Here is a 17,758-nt window from a genome sequence, read left to right on the forward strand (position 1 = left end):
GTTTCCTCCCACAGTCCAAAGATGTGCAGGCCAGGTGAATTGGCCATACTAAATTGCCCGTAGGTGCATTAATCAGGGGAATGGGTCTGGGTGGGTTGCTCTTCTTCAGAAGGTCAGTGTGGACTTGTTGGGCCGAAGGGCCTGTTTCCACACTGTAAGTAATCTAATCTAATCTGAAACAAAAAGGTGTACAACATGGAAACAAACCCTTCAGTCCAACTTGTCCATGCCAACAAGATATCCTGAATTAATCTTGTCCCATTTGCCAGCACCCGGTCTAAATCCTCCCAGTTCATATACCCATCCAGATGTCTTTTACATGTTGTAATTGTAGCAGCCTCCACTGCTTTCTCTGACAGCTCATTCCATACATGTACCACCCTCTGCATGAAAATATTACCCCTCAGATTATTTTTAAATCTTTCCCCTCTCACCGTAAACATATGTCCTCTGGTGTTGGACTCCTCTCCCCCTCCCTTCTCCAATGGCCCTGACCAGCTGCTCAGTTCAAGGACAATTTACAGATGGACAAAGATTGCTGGCCTTGCCCTTGACACCCGCACTCCATCAAAGAAAGAAAATCTCTGACCCTTCATGTATGAAGCTGTACTTTCTAGCCTAATTGGCCCAGTTATCAGATAGCGTCCCTCACGTTTCATTTTTCAGTCAGAGGAAGGAAATAGCTTCTCTTTTCAATCCTGTCAACAACTGATTCACTCTGTTCACATCGCCTCTCAATTTTCTATATCCAGGGGGATTTGGGAGGAGATGGAATATAACCCACGTTTTTGCAAACCTATCCTCCCAACATAAGCTTTTAGGTCACAGGATCATCCAGGTGAGGGTACGCCGCATTCCTGATGTCCAAAGCCAATACATCACCCCTGCGTTAAATGCCCACTTCATGCCCTTGGATGGAGCTTATCCAGAGAGAAGCATGTTCCTCCTCCTTATAGTTCCACCCCACAAAGAAAGTGAGAGTTTAATGAGGAAAGAAAGGTAAGGAACATATAAACTCAAACGATGAAAAGGATCTATGGACAGGGAGTCATAGAGTCATACAGATGTACAGCACAGAAACAGACCCTGCGGTCCAACCCATCCATGCCAACCAGATATCCCAACCCAATCTAGTCCCACCTGCCAGCACCCGGCCCATATCCCTCCAAACCCGTCCTATTCATATACCCATCCAGATGCCTTTTAAATGTTGCAATTGTACCAGCCTCCACCACTTCCTCTGGCAGCTCATTCCATACACATACCACCCTCTGCGTGAAAAAGTTGCCCCTTAGGTCTCTTTTATATCTTTCCCCTCTCACCTGAAATCTATGCCCTCTAGTTCTGGACATCCCGACCCACGCCCCCCCCCCCCAATCTCCCAGGGAAAAGACCTTGTCTATTTGCCCTATCCATGCCCCTCATGATTTTATAAATCTCTATAAGGTCACCCCTCAGCCTCTGACGCTCCAGGGAAAACAGCCCCAGCCTGTTCAGCCTCTCCCTATAGATCAAATCCTCCAACCTTGGCAACACCATGGTGCAGCATGGTGGCACAGTGGTTGGCACTGCTGCCTCCCACCGCCAGAGACCTGGGTTCAATTCCCACCTCAGGCAACTGTCTGTGTGTAGTCTGCACATTCTAATCCAAAAAACAATCCTTGTAAATCTTTTCTGAACCATTTAAAGTTTCACAACATCTTTCCGATAGGAAGGAGGCCAAAATTGTACGCAGTATTCCAACAGTGGCCTTACCAATGTCCTGTACAGCCGCAACATGACCTTCCAACTCCTGTAATCAATACTTTGACCAATAAAGGAAAGCATACCAAACACCTTCTTCACTATTCTATCTACCTACGACTCCACTTTCAAGAAGTTATGAACCTGCACTCCAAGGTCCCTTTGGTCAGCAACACTCCCTCGGACCTGACCATTAAGTTTATAAGTCCTGCTAAGATTTGCTTTCCCAAAATTCAGCACCTCACATTTACCTGAATTAAACTCCATCTGCCACTTCTCAGCCCATTGGCCCATCTGATCAAGATCCCATTGTAATCTGAGTAACCTTCTTAGCTGTCCATTACACCTCCAATTTTGGTGTCATCTGCAAACTTACTAACTATACCCTTTATGCTCACATCCAAATTATTTATATAAATGATGAAAAGTAGAGGACCCAGCACCAATCCTTGTGGCACTCCACTGGTCACAGGCCTCGAGTCTGAAAAACAACCCTCCACCATCACCCTCTGACTTCTACCTTTAAGCCAGTTCTGTATCCAAATGGCTAGTTCTCCCTGTATTCCATGCAATCTAACCTTGCTAATCAGTCTCCTGTGGAGAACCTTGTTAAACACCGTATAGTGCATTTAGATCACATCTACTGCTCTGCCCTCATCAATCCTCCTTGTTACATCTTCAAAAATCTCAATTAAGTTCGTGATACATGATTTCCCACGCACAAAGCCATGTTGACTATCCCGAATCAGTCCTTGCCTTTCCAAATACATGTACATCCTGTCCCTCAGGATTCCCTCCAACAACTTGCCCACCACCGACGTCAGGCTTAGAATGGAGGAATATCAGTAAATGTAGGAGGACCAATAAATGAAGCTGGAGCGTACAATTGCAGTTTGTGTGAATCCAGGTGTAGAGTTCAAACACAAAAGAGGTCACACTACTTTCAACCAACTTCAAACTGTGAAGGAGGCCACAGTTGGAAGCTGCGGGAAAGACTTGCATTTAGATAGTGCCTTTCACAACCACAGGGTTTCCTAATACAATTGACAGCCAAGATCTCATGCAGTTCTGTGGGAAGGATTTCAAAGCCAAAATCACAAAAAACAATTCCCGAGATGGAAGCTGATAATTCTCCAACATCGCTAGTCTGAAGAATTGCCAGAGCCCTGTGATCATAAATAAATGTGCGTCTCATAACCTTGTACAGTTTGTGTAGCCTAATAAATTCTTGCAATGTTGTCATAAAAGTGGAAAATCACCGAGAGGTTCTGCTATCTCTGGCCAAGATACCATTGTGCAATTGTGCATTTTTCCCTTGAGTGATAATATTACTACAAATCTTGTACAAGTAAAACACTTATAGTGGTAGAGTCATAGAGTCATAAAGATGTACAGGACGGAAACAGCCCCAACTCATCCAGATACCCTAAATTAGTCTAACCCCATTCACCCTCACTTGGCCCTATCTCTCTAAACCCTTCCTATTCATATGCCCATCCAGATGCCTTTTATATATTGTGATTGGACCAGTCTCCACCACTTATGGTTACACGAAGGTTGAGTGGGATATGGGCCAAGCGCTGGTACATGGGACTAGATTAATTTAGGATATTTGGTTGGCATAGAAGAGTTGGACTGAAAGGTCTGTTTATGTGCTGTAGATCTCTATGACTTCCTCTGACAGCTCATTCCATACATGCACCACCCTCTGCGTGAAAAAGTTTTCCCTTAGGTCCCTTTTAAATCTTACCCCCTCACCCTAAACCTATGCCCTCTAATTCTGAACCCCGCCCCACCCCAAAGAAAAGAACTTGTCTATTCACCCTATCCATGCCCCCCCCATGATTTTATAAACCTCTATAAAATCACCCCTCAGCCTCCAATGATCCAGGGAAAACAGCCCCAGCCTGTTCAACCTCTCCCTATAGCTCAAATCCTCCAACCCTGGCAACAGCCTTGTAAATTTTATTTGAACCCTTTCAAGTTTCACAACATCTTTCCGATAGCTCAGAATTGCATGCAATATTCCAAAACTGGCCTAACTAATGTCCTGTACAGCCGCAACATGACCTCAATGCTCTGAGCAATAAAGGAAAGCTTTGTTAAACCTGCAATGTTTGTGCATGCTTGTATGTGTCTGTTTTCAGTCCTGGACTGAGGGGACTATCAACTCTCTCATCAGTAAACTAACTTTAATGGTCTTCCTTTGGATAACACAGGAAACTGAACTGCAGAACTGTTTTGGTCCCAGTCCTCCGGGTGCTCCAGTTTCCTCCCACAGTCAAAAGATGTGCAGGTCAGATTATTTGGCCATTCTAAACTGCCTGTAGTGTTAGGTGCATTAGTCAGAGGAAAATGGGTCTGGGTGGGTTTCTCTTCAGCGGGTCGGTGTGGACTTGTTGGGCCAAAGGGCCTGCTTCCGCACTGTAGGGGATCTAATCTAATCTATTTGGCTCCGTTTTCTTGATACATGGATTACTGTCTCCGCTGTTACCTGCTCTCTCCATGAGTCAGAAAACTTCATCAACCTGCTTCCCAGTTCCATCCTTCCATCACTTTTACACAGTCCATCACTGATTCTTCCCTCCCCATCCCTTTCTAGTCTCTCTCCATTTCCCTAAGTTTTGGCTGACCATAACCATTCATTGTACACTCCCTGACCCCCATAGCTAACGTCACCACACTGTCTCTCACCTTGCGTCATACCAGAAGGATTTTATTCTATTTTCCCAGTTTCGGCATCTGCATTGCATCCAGGAGGTTCCCAGTGACCTGGAACAAAACTGGACAAGCCATTCAAAAACAGTGGCTATGAGAGCAGGTCAGAGGCTAGGAATCACGCAGCAAGTAAGTCACCTCCAAACGCCCCAAAGCCTGTCTATCATCTATTCGGCACAAGTCAGGAGTGTGATGAAATACTCCCCACTTGCCTGGGTGGGTACAGTTTCAGCAACATTCAAGAAAATTGACACCATTCAGGTCAAAGCACCCTGCTTGGTTGGTACCACTTCAATAAATACCCACTCCATTCTCTACCAATACACAGTGGTGCAGAATGTACCAGCAACAGGATGCACTGTTGAAATTCACTGTGGCTCCTTAGACAGCACCTTCCAATCCACAAACATGACCATCTAGAAGGACAAAGGCAGCAGATACATGGGAACCTGCAAGCTCCCCTCTATAATGTATCACAGCTTTCAGAAAAGAAGTGATATTGAGCACCAAAGAATTTGAAAGGATATAAGGGAAAGATAGGGAAATAGGATGAAGTGGATATCTCTTTATAAAAGTTTAAGTGCAATGGTCACATGACCTCCTCTTCTGTTGTTAAACATTATGATTCTAAGAATATTTTCTGTCCTTGATCAATGACCATCTCACAAGTCCGATACTGTTTTCAATTACCATATCAATTTTGTAAGAAAACCCATGCTATCTGATTAAATAAAGAAAGTTCATTTACATAGGGTAGCTAGGTGGCTCAGTCATTAGCCAGGGACCTGGGTTCGATTCCAGCCTTGGGCCAACTGTTGGTGTGGAGCTTGCACATTCTCCCCGTGTCCACATGGATTTCCTCCGGGTGCTCTGGTTTTCTCCCACAATCCAAAGATGTGCAGGTTAGGTGAATTGGCCGTGCTAAATTGCCCTTGGCGTTCAGGGATGTGCAGGTTAAGTCAGGAGTAAATGTAGAGTAGTAGGGTGGGGTAATGAGTCTGGGAGGGTTACTCTTTGGAGGGTCGGGGTGGACTTGTTGGGTTGAAGGGCCTGTTTCTACACTGAAGGATTCTTTGAAGGGCTCTTAACAACTTCAAAACATCCCGAAAGCCAGTGATGTAATGGATAAAAGATATAAAGTTAGGTAACATTGCAGCCCATTGTGCACAATAAGCTCTGACACACAGAAATGTGATCATCACAGAATAATCTGATTAAGTGATCAAAACAGAGAACACAGGAGAAAATCTGGCAGAACAAGAGAGCAACAAACTCTTTTCAGAAGTGGTCTTAGTGTTTGAGGGATATTGAATTAAATTCCTACAGCCCCTTCAGCCCACACCAATCCTCTGAAGACCATCTCATTCAGACCCCTGCTGAAAAACCCTGCATTTCCCCATGGCTAAACCACCCAGCTTGCACATCCCTGCACACTATGGGCAATTTCCCATGGCCAATCCACCTAACCTTCCCATCTTTGGACTGTGGCAGAACCCTACACAGACGCAGGGAGAATTTGCAGACTCTACATAGGCAGTCACCTGAGGCTAGAATTGAACATGGGTCCCTAGCACTGTAAGGCAGCAGTGCTAACCACTGAGCCAGCATACCAACCAGTACTGTCCTAGCAGATCTCCAAGGCCATGAAATATTTCCCATCCACGTGACAGGGTGGCAGTCCTTCTGTTTACTGCCTCATCCAAAGGGATACATTTTATTTGTAAAGCACATGGTCAACTCCTAACATTTACACTGGGGGGGAGAGGGTGAGCCTTGTCAGCAATGAAGCCAGAGATATAATTCCCCACACTGGGCCTTTTTATTAAAGACAGTTTGGAAATATGGAGAGGGAAAGGAATGGTTGGAGATATAAAGAGCATTGACCTGCCTTTGCTTTTGACAATGAACTGATTTGCATTTGCACATGAGAAAAATACTGGCCATGTTGGAAATCTGGACATAAAACCCAGGAAATATTAGAATCCCTCAGCAGATCTTGCAGCACTCAGGAGGAAAGGTGCAGAATTAACGCTCCCGGACAATGACTCTTCATCATGCATTTCCAACATTTTCTCTTTTAATTACATTCAGACAGCTCCTTATCACCTCTCTCAGCAGCGTCTCCAATCATTTCAGGTATAATGAGATATTTTGCAATGCAGAGGGCGGATAGTTCTGGTACTGGTCTTTTAAAGGGACCCGCTTTGGATGTCTTTGGAACTCAAATCAAGTGTTCCACCTTTGCAAAGGTCAAACGATTGTGTTGGTTTATCTTAGACAGAGAGATGTCTCCCCCGCTTTTGTAATTGCAGCAAGGGAAGCAGTTTTGAAACAGGGTGGGGGAATAGATCTGATAGAAAATACTCAACAGGTCTGACTGCCAGCTGTCTGAGACTTCTGCTGCAAAACCACCTCCAATTTAATTAGCACCCTGACCTTTGTAGGTCTGACAAAGGGAGGAGACAGATGCCACAAATAATTTCTGTGGAAGTATGGGAGAGGGGAGGAAGATGATGTGCGGCGGAATAGGCACTGGGACCCTGCGGATTCCTGTGGACACGATCAGTGCTGAAGGTGGAGTCTGCTGCATGAAGCGTGGAGATGATGCTGGAGAGAGACTGAGGGGAAATAGAGACAGACAGAGCAGTGCGAGATTTTCAGTGAGCACACCAGCAGTATGTTCTCTGAATGCAACCTTTGCAGAATCCCTTGTCTGAGGAGGAGAGAAGCTAATGCAATAGTCTAAGTAGAGAAAGAGAGAGAGAGAGAGATGAGATTGCAACCCAAGAGCAGAGCAGCAGAATGAAGAAGCTGGTGGTAATGTTTAATTTGCATATGGTGATTTTACAAATGTATATCTCGCTGTTACTTGCAGTTTGAAGGCTAGTTTAACTGTAGACATTGCAGCATGCAGATGGGTGTTGTATTGAGACCAGCAAATTAAACTTTTCGATAACCGTTATAATGTTGTGCAACGCTAGAGAAGGACCTCGATCTTGAAACTCACTTTGCATGTCTCTTTCTCTGTGCTGTTCCCGCACGTGTGGCGCACTGTTCAATCTCTCTCTTTTATCTCCTTGCAACGATCGTTCCTCGCGTGCCCGTTTTGTGCAGAGGCACCTGCTCGGAGTGTTTGTGGGCATTTCCACTTGTGGCACCCTGCTGGTACTGTACGCTTCCTCCAGCGACCTCCGAGCTGGTCCCTGGGTGTCGTTCGGTGCAGAGACCAGGAGGAGGAGAGATACAGACAGGAGCCCGGAGCCTTCCTCACTGCCCCTGCTGAAGGGATACATCAATTTCAGGGACCACAAGGTAAGAGGAGGCAGGATTTCAGCAGCTGGGCACTGGCCTCCCCTCTCGCTCTTTCTCATATCCAGCTCGATGATATTTAGTTCATAATTGGACAGGTCCCATTTGCGGTTCCTGTGCATTAGTGAAGTTGGAGCCGGGAAGACTGACGGAGAGATTTCAGGAGGTATCTGCCGCTTTAATTGAGAGGAGTGGATGCAGAGTGGAGAGATGGTTCCAAGTGGCAGCAGGGTACAGCGTAAAAGGGGACACCTGAGAACCCTAAGAGAGATTAGGGCTTTCTTTTAAACAGATTGTAGCCATTGGCTGTAGTTTGAACATACTGCCTGAAAGAGCATTGGAGGGAGATTCAGGGGAACTTGTAAAGTTGAAAAGGGAACACCACAGGGCAATTAGGACAGGCAGTGGGGGTAAGAGCAGGGCACAGGGAACTCCTTGTATGTGGGCTGGATTCTGTTGTAAGATCTCAGCGTGATCAGGCCCCCAGGGACAGTTTAGGGGTTTACAGAGAGACCCCTTGTCACCGTCAGAGATGAGTCATTCAGATACAATGTCTGGAAGCATGGCTTCCCAATGAAGGCGCTGGAGAATTGGAACTTACTCACTGCAAACTCAGAGGCTGCGAGGAAGGGGGAGTGGGATGTATTAATTAATGATTAAATCAGAGTGGCATGGTGGGTCAGTGGTTAGCAAAGCTGCCTGACAGTACCAGGGATCCAGGATCGATTCCAGCCTCAGGTGACTCTCCCTGTGACTGTGTGGGTTTCCTCCCACAGTCCAAAGATGTGCAAGTTAGCTGGATTGGCTGTGCTAAATTGCCCATAGTGTCCAGGGAGCTAGATTAGCCATGGGAAATGCAGGGTTACAGAGATGGAAGGGGTCTGTGTGGAATGCTCTTCAGTGGGTGGGTGTGGACTCACTGGGCCAACTAGCCTGCTTCCACACTACAGGGATTCTAAGATAGCAGTTAAACCCGTCCTTCTTCATTCTCTGCTGTTTACAGCAAGTGATTTTTATTAATGACATTGTTGAGAGGGACCACTTCTCTGCGGTGGTGGTTTCTTGGTCCATTTCTCAATGGGTTGGTGATGCCTTTCCCAGTTGTCACTCTCTGCCTTGACTTCCCTTCTCACACCCTGTTTCTACTCTGACCCTGTGCTACCACCGTCCTGGCAATTCCATGATCCATCACCTCTCACCTCTAGGACTGATGCTTCCCAGCACCAAATCTCAGCTCCTTCCCCAGTAAGGAGATGCCAATGAGGAGGCAGGCTAGCCTGCTTTTGGTGATATTTGTCAAGGAATGAATATTGACCAAAGCACTGGGAAGAAATCTTTGATAGCATCTAAGAGGGCAGTCAGGGCGTCTGTTTAACATCTCCTGTGAAAGGTGGCATCTCCAACAGTGTAAAACAGGATATTGTCAGAGTCGGAAGATTTGGATTGGAGGGTTTGAGCTATAGGAAGAGGCTGAATAGGCTGCGGCTGTTTTCCCTGGAGTGTCAGAGACTGAGGTGGGAGGATGACCTTATAGAGGTTTATAAAATCATGGGGGGCATTGATAAGGTGAATAGCTGAGATCTTTTCCCCAGTTCAGGGGAGTCCAAAACTAGAGGGCATAGGTTTAAGGTGAGAAGGGAAAGATTTAAAATGGACCTAAAGGGTAACATTTTCACGCAGAGGATGGTGCATGTATGGAATGAGCTGCCAGAGGAAGTGGTGGAGGCTGGTACAATTACAACATTGCTAAGGCATCTGGATGGAGGTATGAATAGGAAGGGTTTAGAGGGATATGGGCCAAATGCTGGCAGATGGGACCAGATTACTTTAGGATATCTGGTCAGCACGGATAAGTTGGACCAAAGAGTCTGTTTCCGTACTGTACATCTCTATGACTCTATATCGGCAGTAGGGTGACATTTAGATGATGCCAAAACATGAAGGGGTGAATTAAGGACAAATTGTATTATCTCTTTATTCATTTACATTTAAAATATGATTTAACTGGTTAAAATGATAAAGGTACAAACAACAGAGTAATTATTTCGTCCATAGCAAGGCAATAAAGTGCTAAACTTGGAACTTGGCCATTTCAGAGACAATTGTAAAGTGCCTTTAACACCTCAATATGAGAAATACAGAACTCACTCCACAAATGATTGCGGATAATGGAGGCTTTGAAATCTGAGTGTGATAGATTGTTGTTCAGTAAGGGAATAAGGATTTATGAATCTAAGACAGGTAAACTGAGTTGAGGCAGAGATTAATCTTAATCTAACAGAATGCTGGAGATCACAGTGGGTCAGGCAGCTTCCATGGAGAGAGAGCATGCAAATGCTTCAAGTCTAGATGACTTTTCTTTGTTTGCAGTTCAGATTTCAACATCTGCAGTAATCTGTTCCTAACGGAATGTCAGAATGGGGCCGAGGGACTCAGTGACTGCTTCCTTTTCCATAAACTGAAGGGAATCTGAGGCCCTTTATGGACATTGTGTTGAGCCATGCATTTATTGCCCATCCCTAGTTGCCCTTGAGAAAGTGTGGAGGTGTCGGTGTCGGACTGGGGTTGGGCCAAGTCAAAAATCTATAATGTGACCGTCGATTTGGTGTCTCTTCTTATTTTTGAAGATGGAGTAACCTTTGTCACTTCCTCATTCCACGTCAGTGGGTCGAAACCTTGAATTCCCTCCCATACAGCATTGTGGGTCTACCTCCAGCATAGCTGGAGGTAGTTAGTTAGCCTCAGTGAGTTAGTTAGGCATAACTCAGTTAGTTAGGCATAACTCAGTTAGTTAGGCATAACTCAGTTAGTTAGGCAGCTTCCTGAGAAAGGAGCAGGGGCTTCGAAAGCTTGCTGTCTCAGATAGGCCGGCTGGACTATAATCTGGTGTCGTGTAATTTTTGACCTTGGAAAGGTGATGGTGATGTGCTGCCCACTTGAATCACTACAATTCATACGCTGTAGGTAGACCCACAATGCCGTAAGGGAGGGAGTCCCAGGATTTTGAACCATTGATGCAGAAGGAGGACGTGGCAAAGGCTAATCCACCTTCAAAAATATTAAGTGATAACAGATCGACTGTCACATTATAGTTCTTTAAGCTCCCCTTCCACCATGTTTGATAGCCAAGGCAGTCAAGGGCTTTTCCAGCAACATATTTTTCAGCTCTGATCTCCAGCATCTGCAGTCCTCACTTTCTCCTAGTCAAGGGCTATTGGACAGGGGTGGGCAGGCCCAGACAGGAAAGTGGATTGGATCACGCAACCAGGTTAGTCATGGTCTTACTAAATGATGGAGCAGGTTCGAGGGGCCAAATGGCCTGCTCCTGCTTCTACACCCTGCATTGTTCTTACATAATGAGAGAAAGTGATTGAAAGAATCATGAGGAAAGTAGATGGCACATGTTGAAGGGCATGAGGTAACTGAAGGTAGTGAGTACCGTTCCGTTTTGGTACAGGGAGACCTCCTCCAGTCTTCAACCAGTTAAATTCACGCCACATGATATCAAGAAACAATTAGAGACACAGGATCATGGAAAGGCTTTGGGACATGAAAACGTCCGGCAACAGAACTTAAGGCTTGTGCTCCAGAACCTGCCGCTCCCCTAGCCAAGCTGTTCCAGTACTGATCCAACACTGGGCGCCGACCTGACAATGGGGAAAAATGAGCAGGTATGTCCTGTATATAAAAAGCAAGACAAATCTAACCCAGCCAATTACCACCCTATTTGTCTACTCTTGATCATCAGTAAAGTGATGGAAGGTGTCACAGGCAGTACTATCAAGCAGTACCTGCTCAGCAGTAACCTGCACAGCGATGTCCAGCTTGGAGTCTGCCAGGGCCACTCAGCTCCTGACCTCATTACAGCCTTGGTCCAAACGTGGACAAAAGAGCTGATTTCCAGAGGTGAGGTGAGAGTGACAGCCCTTGACATCAAGGCTGGTATCATTGTTGGACTGCTAATCCAGAGACTCAGCTGATGTACTGGGGATCTGAATTCACAGTCCCACCATAGCAGCTAGTGGAGTTTTAATTTATTATAAGTTGAATTTTTGGAGAAAAGCTCATCTGGGTCACTAATGCCCTTTAGGGAAGGAATCTGCCATCCTTACCTGGTCTGGCCTACATATGACTCCAGGCCCACAGCAATGTGGTAGACCTTTAACTGCCATCTGGGCTATTAGGGATGCGCAGTAACTGCTGACTCAGCCAGCGACACCTTCATCCCATGAATTAATTAAAAAGAATTAATCTACGACTGATAGACAACAGTGTGTAGTGATAAAAACCAAAATGCTGAACAGCTCAGGCGAGAGAAGTGGTCTAAAGATTATCTCAGACTAATTAATTATTAATATCATTTCATTATTATTATTCATTTAACATTTATGTAAGTGATAAAGAGATCTTATCACAGAGATCTTGGTCAGTTAGGTCAATGGGCTGAAGAGTGGTGGATGGAGATTAATTTGGATAACTGCGAGGTATTGCATTTTGATAAAGCAAACAAAGGCAAGACTTATACAATTAAAAGTAGGGGCTTGGGTAGTGTTGTAGAACAGAGAGACTAAGGGCTCAGGTATATAATTCTTTGAAGTTTGAGTCAAATGTAGAAGGGGTGGTTGACAAGGTGTGTAGCATGCTTGCCTTCATTGCTCAGACCTTTGAATGTAGGAGTTGGGATGTTGTGCTGGAGTTTGTGCAGGATATTGGTGACACCTCTCCTGGAATAAGTACTGTGCGCAGTTCTGGTCATCCTGTTATAGGAACAATATTATTAAGCTGGAGAAGGTTCAGAAGAGATTCACCAGGATGTTGCTGGGAATGGAGGATTTGAAAATAAGGAGAACTTTTTTTTCACCAGAGGGTAGGAAGTTGAAAATAGTGAAGGGTACAGATGAGCTTTTCCCTGCAGGTGTCTTTTCCCTGCAGTGGGGGATTTCAAGACTAGGGGGCGATCTTTTAAGGTGAGAGGAGAAAGATTTTAAAAAGACATGAGAGTGGTTTGTATGTGGAATGAACTTTCAGAGGACTTGGGAGATGCAGGTTCAGTTATGACATTTAAAAAACATTTAGATAAGTACATGAATAAGAAATGTTTGGAGGGATATGGGCCAAGGGCAGGCAGGTGCGATTAGTTTAGTTTGGGATTATGGTCGGCATGGACTGGCTGGACTAAAGGTTCTGTTTCCACACTGTCTGACTATAAATATTTTGTGTCACTTGTGGGATTGCTGCAATTTCTATATGATTTTGAGGATGGACCTCTGCCAACAGTATCAAATTAGGAGAAGTGTTAAATGATGGATATTTATTACTCCTGCACTCAAAAGCCTCTTGACAAGTGTGGACAAATCACTAAAAGATTCAACATGTTTTTCCAGGTGTCAGGAATGCAATGCACAAAAGGAGTGTTTGTGGAAGACTGTCTCAAACTATATGTAGTAAGACCACAACTAGAGTATTGCACTTTTGTCTTCATGTTTTCAGACAGGCTATTGGTCAGGTTACAGAGAAAGACTGCAGGATTGATAGAGAATGATTTACAAGGAAACATTGGTGATACTGAGCCTTTTCAAGGCAATAGCCGAAGAGGCATCATGATGAAAAGCATTTTAAATTTAAAAAGTTTAGTCAATTTGTGATGTTGTATTGATGTCCCAGATCTTGGTGCACAGACCACAATGGCACAATTTGCAGATGATATGAAATTTGGAAGCATTGGAAACTGTGAGGAGTATAATGTAGGACTATGGACGGATTAGTGGAGCCAGTGGATGGGTGACACATTGAGCTCAATAGAGGAGTGGTTGGAAAAAGCTGAAGAGAAGATATAAAATAATGAGTTTAACTCTAAAGGGGAGGCAATGGCCTAATGGTATTATCACTGGACTGTTAGTCCAGATATCCTGGTAATGCCACAGGGACCTGGGTTCATAATCCCAGCATAGAAGATGGTGGAACTTGAATTTGATTTAAAACAAAAATCCAGAAGTCTGTTCATGAATCAATTGTTAGAGAAATCGATCTGGTTCACTAATGCCCATTAGAAAGGTGAATTGCTATCCTTGGTAAAATCGACGTTTTGGGCAAAAACCCTTCATCAGGAATAAAGGCAGAGAGCCTGAAGGGTGGAGAGATAATCTAGAGGAGGGTGAGGGTGGGGAGAAAGTAGCATAGAGTGCAATAGGTGAGTGGGGGAGGGGATGAAGGTGATAGGTCGGGGACAGGGGGAGGGTGGAGTGGATAGGTGGAAAAGAAGATAGGCAGGTGGGACAAGTCATGGGGACAGTGCTCCCGATGTGGTCTCCTCTACATTGGGGAGACGGGACGCCTCCTTGCAGAGCGCTTTAGGGAACATCTCCGGGACACCCGCACCAATCAACCACCGCCCTGTGGCCCAATATTTCAACTCCCCCTCCCACTCTGCCGAGGACATGGAGGTCCTGGGCCTCCTTCACCGCCGCTCCCTCACCACCAGACGCCTGGAGGAAGAACGCCTCATCTTCCGCCTCGGAATACTGCAACCCCAGGGCATCAATGTGGACTTCAACAGTTTCCTCATTTCCCCTTCCCCCACCTCACCCTAGTTCCAAACTTCCAGCTCAGCACTGTCCCCATGACTTGTCCTACCTGCCTATCTTCTTTTCCACCTATCCACTCCACCCTCCCCCGCCCCTGACCTATCACCTTCATCCCCTCCCCCACTCACCTATTGTACTCTATGCTACTTTCTCCCCACCCCCACCCTCCTCTAGCTTATCTCTCCACGCTTCAGGCTCTCTGCCTTTATTCCTGATGAAGGGCTTTTGCCCGAAACGTCAATTTTACTACTCCTCGGATGCTGCTTGAACTGCTGTGCTCTTCCAGCACCACTAATCCAGAATTGCTATCCTTACCTGGTCTGGCCTACATGTGACTCTAGACCCACAGCAATTTGGTCCACTCTTCACTGCCCTCTGGGCAATAAATGCTGGACTACCCAGTGATACCCACATCCTGTAAATGAATTTTGAAAATAGGGGATGTAAGATCAGAGTGAGTGGCTGTAAATGCACGAGTCATTAAAGATAGCTGGACAGTTAATAAAAATTCCAGCATCCTTAGCTTTATTAATTATGGAATAGAGCACAAAAGCAGCAAGATGATGTTTAAACTTGCAAAAGATACTAGTTGCAATAGGAGACACAGCCTCAGCTGGAGTATTGTGTCTAATTCTGGGCACCACACTTTGGGTAAGATGTGAAGGAATTGGAGAGAGATCAGAAGAAGCTGACAAGAATAATTCCAGGGATGAGACACTACAGTTATGAAGAGAGGCTGAGGAAGAGGGAACCGTCCTCCTTGGAAAGGACAACGCTAAGGGAGATCATTTGAAATTTTCAAAATTGCAAGAGGTTCTGGACAGAGTGACTTGGGTAAAGTGCTCCCATTTGTGAAAGGATTGAGAATGATGGACATAGATTTAAAGTACTGGATACAAGAAGCAAAAGAGATAAAGGGAAAGATTTTTGCATTCAGCGAGTGCTTATGGTTTGGAATGTGCTGTCTGAGAGTATGGCGGAGGCAGGTTAAATTATTTGAAAAGGAAAAATAAATATCTAGGGTTATAAGGAGAAAGTTGGAAAATTATTCTAGGTGGGATGTTCATTTTAAGAGCTGGAATGGACATGATAGGCTAAATGGCATTGCACATTGTAGCAACTGTGATTCTGTGACAGAAACAGAAAATGCTGAAGAAACTCAGCTGGTCTGGCCACATCTGTGAAGGGACAAACAGAGTTAGCTTTTCGAGTCTGGTGTGACTTTTGTTCAGATCTAGACCCGAAACATTAACTCTTTTTCTCTGTCTTCATAGATTCTGCCAGACCTGCTGAATGTCTCCAGCATCCTCTGTGTTTATTTCAGACTTCCAGCATCTGCAGGATTTTATCTTCATTCCTTTGTTTCTGACAGTAAGGCAGCCAAAGGATTCTTGGAAAACAATGACTCCTGTCCACCTAAGAGGGAAGAGACAGGGCCTCAGTTTAACATCTTATCAAAGAGGCAGTTCCTTGGACCGTACAGCACTGCCCATGTCAACCTGGAGTAGCGACAGTCTCCTAACTCAGAATGTTGACAGTGCTCCCCACTGGACCGACAGAACTTGACCCTGCCCCTAGCAGCATGCGTTTAATGCAGTCTGTAATGAACACCACCCTCTCAGTCACTGCAGCAGCTTCACGAATTGGAGCTTTGTACCCAATAGACGCTGAACGGAGAGCATTCACCTTTCTCCTGCAGAAAACAGACCACACAAGCTTTAACCCTGTGGATTCACCCTCAGGCCAGTGTTTAAGCCCCTCCAGACCACATAGAAATATACCCCTTGGGAGCTGCAGTTCCCCCCTCGTCTATTCCACCATTTAATAAGGTCATGGCTGTTCTGACTGAGTCCATCCCCAGTAGCCATGGACTCCCTCATTAGTGAAGATCCCTATCTACCTCTGCCATAAAAATATCCCACGAACCTGTGCCACCGTGCCATGGGCGGCACGGTGGCACAGTGGTTAGCACTGCTGCCTCACAGCGCCAGAGATCCGGGTTCAATTCCCGCCTCAGGCGACTAACTGTGTGGAGTTTGCACGTTCTCCCCGTGTCTGCGTGGGTTTCCTCCGGGTGCTCCGGTTTCCTCCCACAGTCCAAAGATGTGCAGGTCAGGTGAATTGGCCATGCTAAATTGCCCGTAGTGTTAGGTCAGGGGTAAAGGTAGGGGTATGGGTGGGTTGCGCTTCGGCGGGGAGGTGTGGACTTGTTGGGCCGAAGGGCCTGTTTCCACACTGTAAGTAATCTAATCTAATCTAAAAAAAATCCATTCTTGGACTGAGAGTCTGGCGAACCCTGCCTCCATGGGTAAAGTACTCCAAGCACTCGTGTTGAAAATTCCTCCTCATCTCCATTTAAATGGGAGACCCCTGCTTTTTTTAAACCCTGCCCTCTAGTTCTAGTGAACAGCTGACCTTGCAGTGACACCACAGCTTAATATCAAAGCTTCTGGCAATGAAATGATTCATTTTGTTTTGCCATCATATTCTACCCACTTTGTCGGGATTGTTCTGATGGATTATAGAATTGTACAGTACAGCAGAGGCCCTTCGGAGCTTTGAGTCTGTCCCACCAAAAATATGTTCCTGCCCCCACTCCTTTCCCACATTAGGCCCATAGCCTTGAATGTTATGACACTTCAAGTGCTCATCCAAGTACTTTTTTAAAGATTCTGCAATTACTTGTTTCAACTACTCTCTCCGAGACAGTGCATCTCAGCCCCTCATTACCCTCTGAGTAAAAAACGATTTTCCTCAAATCCCCTCTAAACCTCCTGCCTTTCACTTAAAATTAAGCTCCCTGTTATTGATGCTTTAACTAAGGTGAACAACTGTTTTCTATTTACCCTCATGACCTTATACACCACTGTCAGGTCTTCCCTCAACCTTCTATGCTGTGAACTTATCCAGCCTCACTTCATAGCTGATGTACAGTGCTACATTATAATCAGGACATAAGGATTGGGGTGGGGTGGGGTGGGGCATCTCACCCACCGTGGATCAGGGAACACTGAAATTGCTGGACACCATACAGTTCACCTTTTACCAGCCTGCTGGAAATGATAATAGACCTGCTGATTAACCACAGTGACTGAATTCATATCACTGAGTCTACATCTAACACAGTGAACAAAGCCCCCAGTGGTAAGAGCTCTGAGAAATCACAGATCCAGATCACCAGTCCCTCCCAGACATATGCTAACACTGACAATGTATCATATCTCAAATCACTCACTTATTGCATCCCAGATTGTTGCTTTCTGAAAGAAATCTAATCTACTTCTCATTTTAATCAATGGATACAAACTACCCCCATCTCCCTGAGGAATCTGTCCCGTAAATTGACCACTTGCTCATTCTGGAAATCCGGGTAGTTTTGTCCTCTGGTTGCATTGTTCTGGACA

At 45.4% G+C, this 17,758-nt stretch overlaps 1 protein-coding gene across 4 annotated transcripts in view; it reads left to right on the top strand.

Moving 5' to 3' along the window:
• Window positions 1-7,054: 7,054 nt before the first annotated feature.
• st6galnac5a (ST6 (alpha-N-acetyl-neuraminyl-2,3-beta-galactosyl-1,3)-N-acetylgalactosaminide alpha-2,6-sialyltransferase 5a) overlaps window positions 7,055-17,758 on the top strand; it is a 74,626-nt gene continuing 63,922 nt past the window's right edge. For 2 of the 4 annotated variants that reach the window (XM_072574758.1, XM_072574760.1), the window contains exon 1: window positions 7,299-7,773. In XM_072574758.1, coding sequence (XP_072430859.1) covers window positions 7,474-7,773 — 300 coding nt within the window. In that variant the 5' untranslated portion in view covers window positions 7,299-7,473. Of the gene's footprint in view, window positions 7,279-7,298; window positions 7,774-11,423; window positions 11,442-17,758 lie in introns of those variants that run through there. The other 2 variants (XM_072574759.1, XM_072574761.1) reach the window with 2 other exon arrangements.

The sequence above is a fragment of the Chiloscyllium punctatum genome, chromosome 7 (genome assembly GCF_047496795.1).
Source record: "Chiloscyllium punctatum isolate Juve2018m chromosome 7, sChiPun1.3, whole genome shotgun sequence".
Taxonomy (NCBI): Eukaryota; Metazoa; Chordata; class Chondrichthyes; order Orectolobiformes; family Hemiscylliidae; genus Chiloscyllium; species Chiloscyllium punctatum.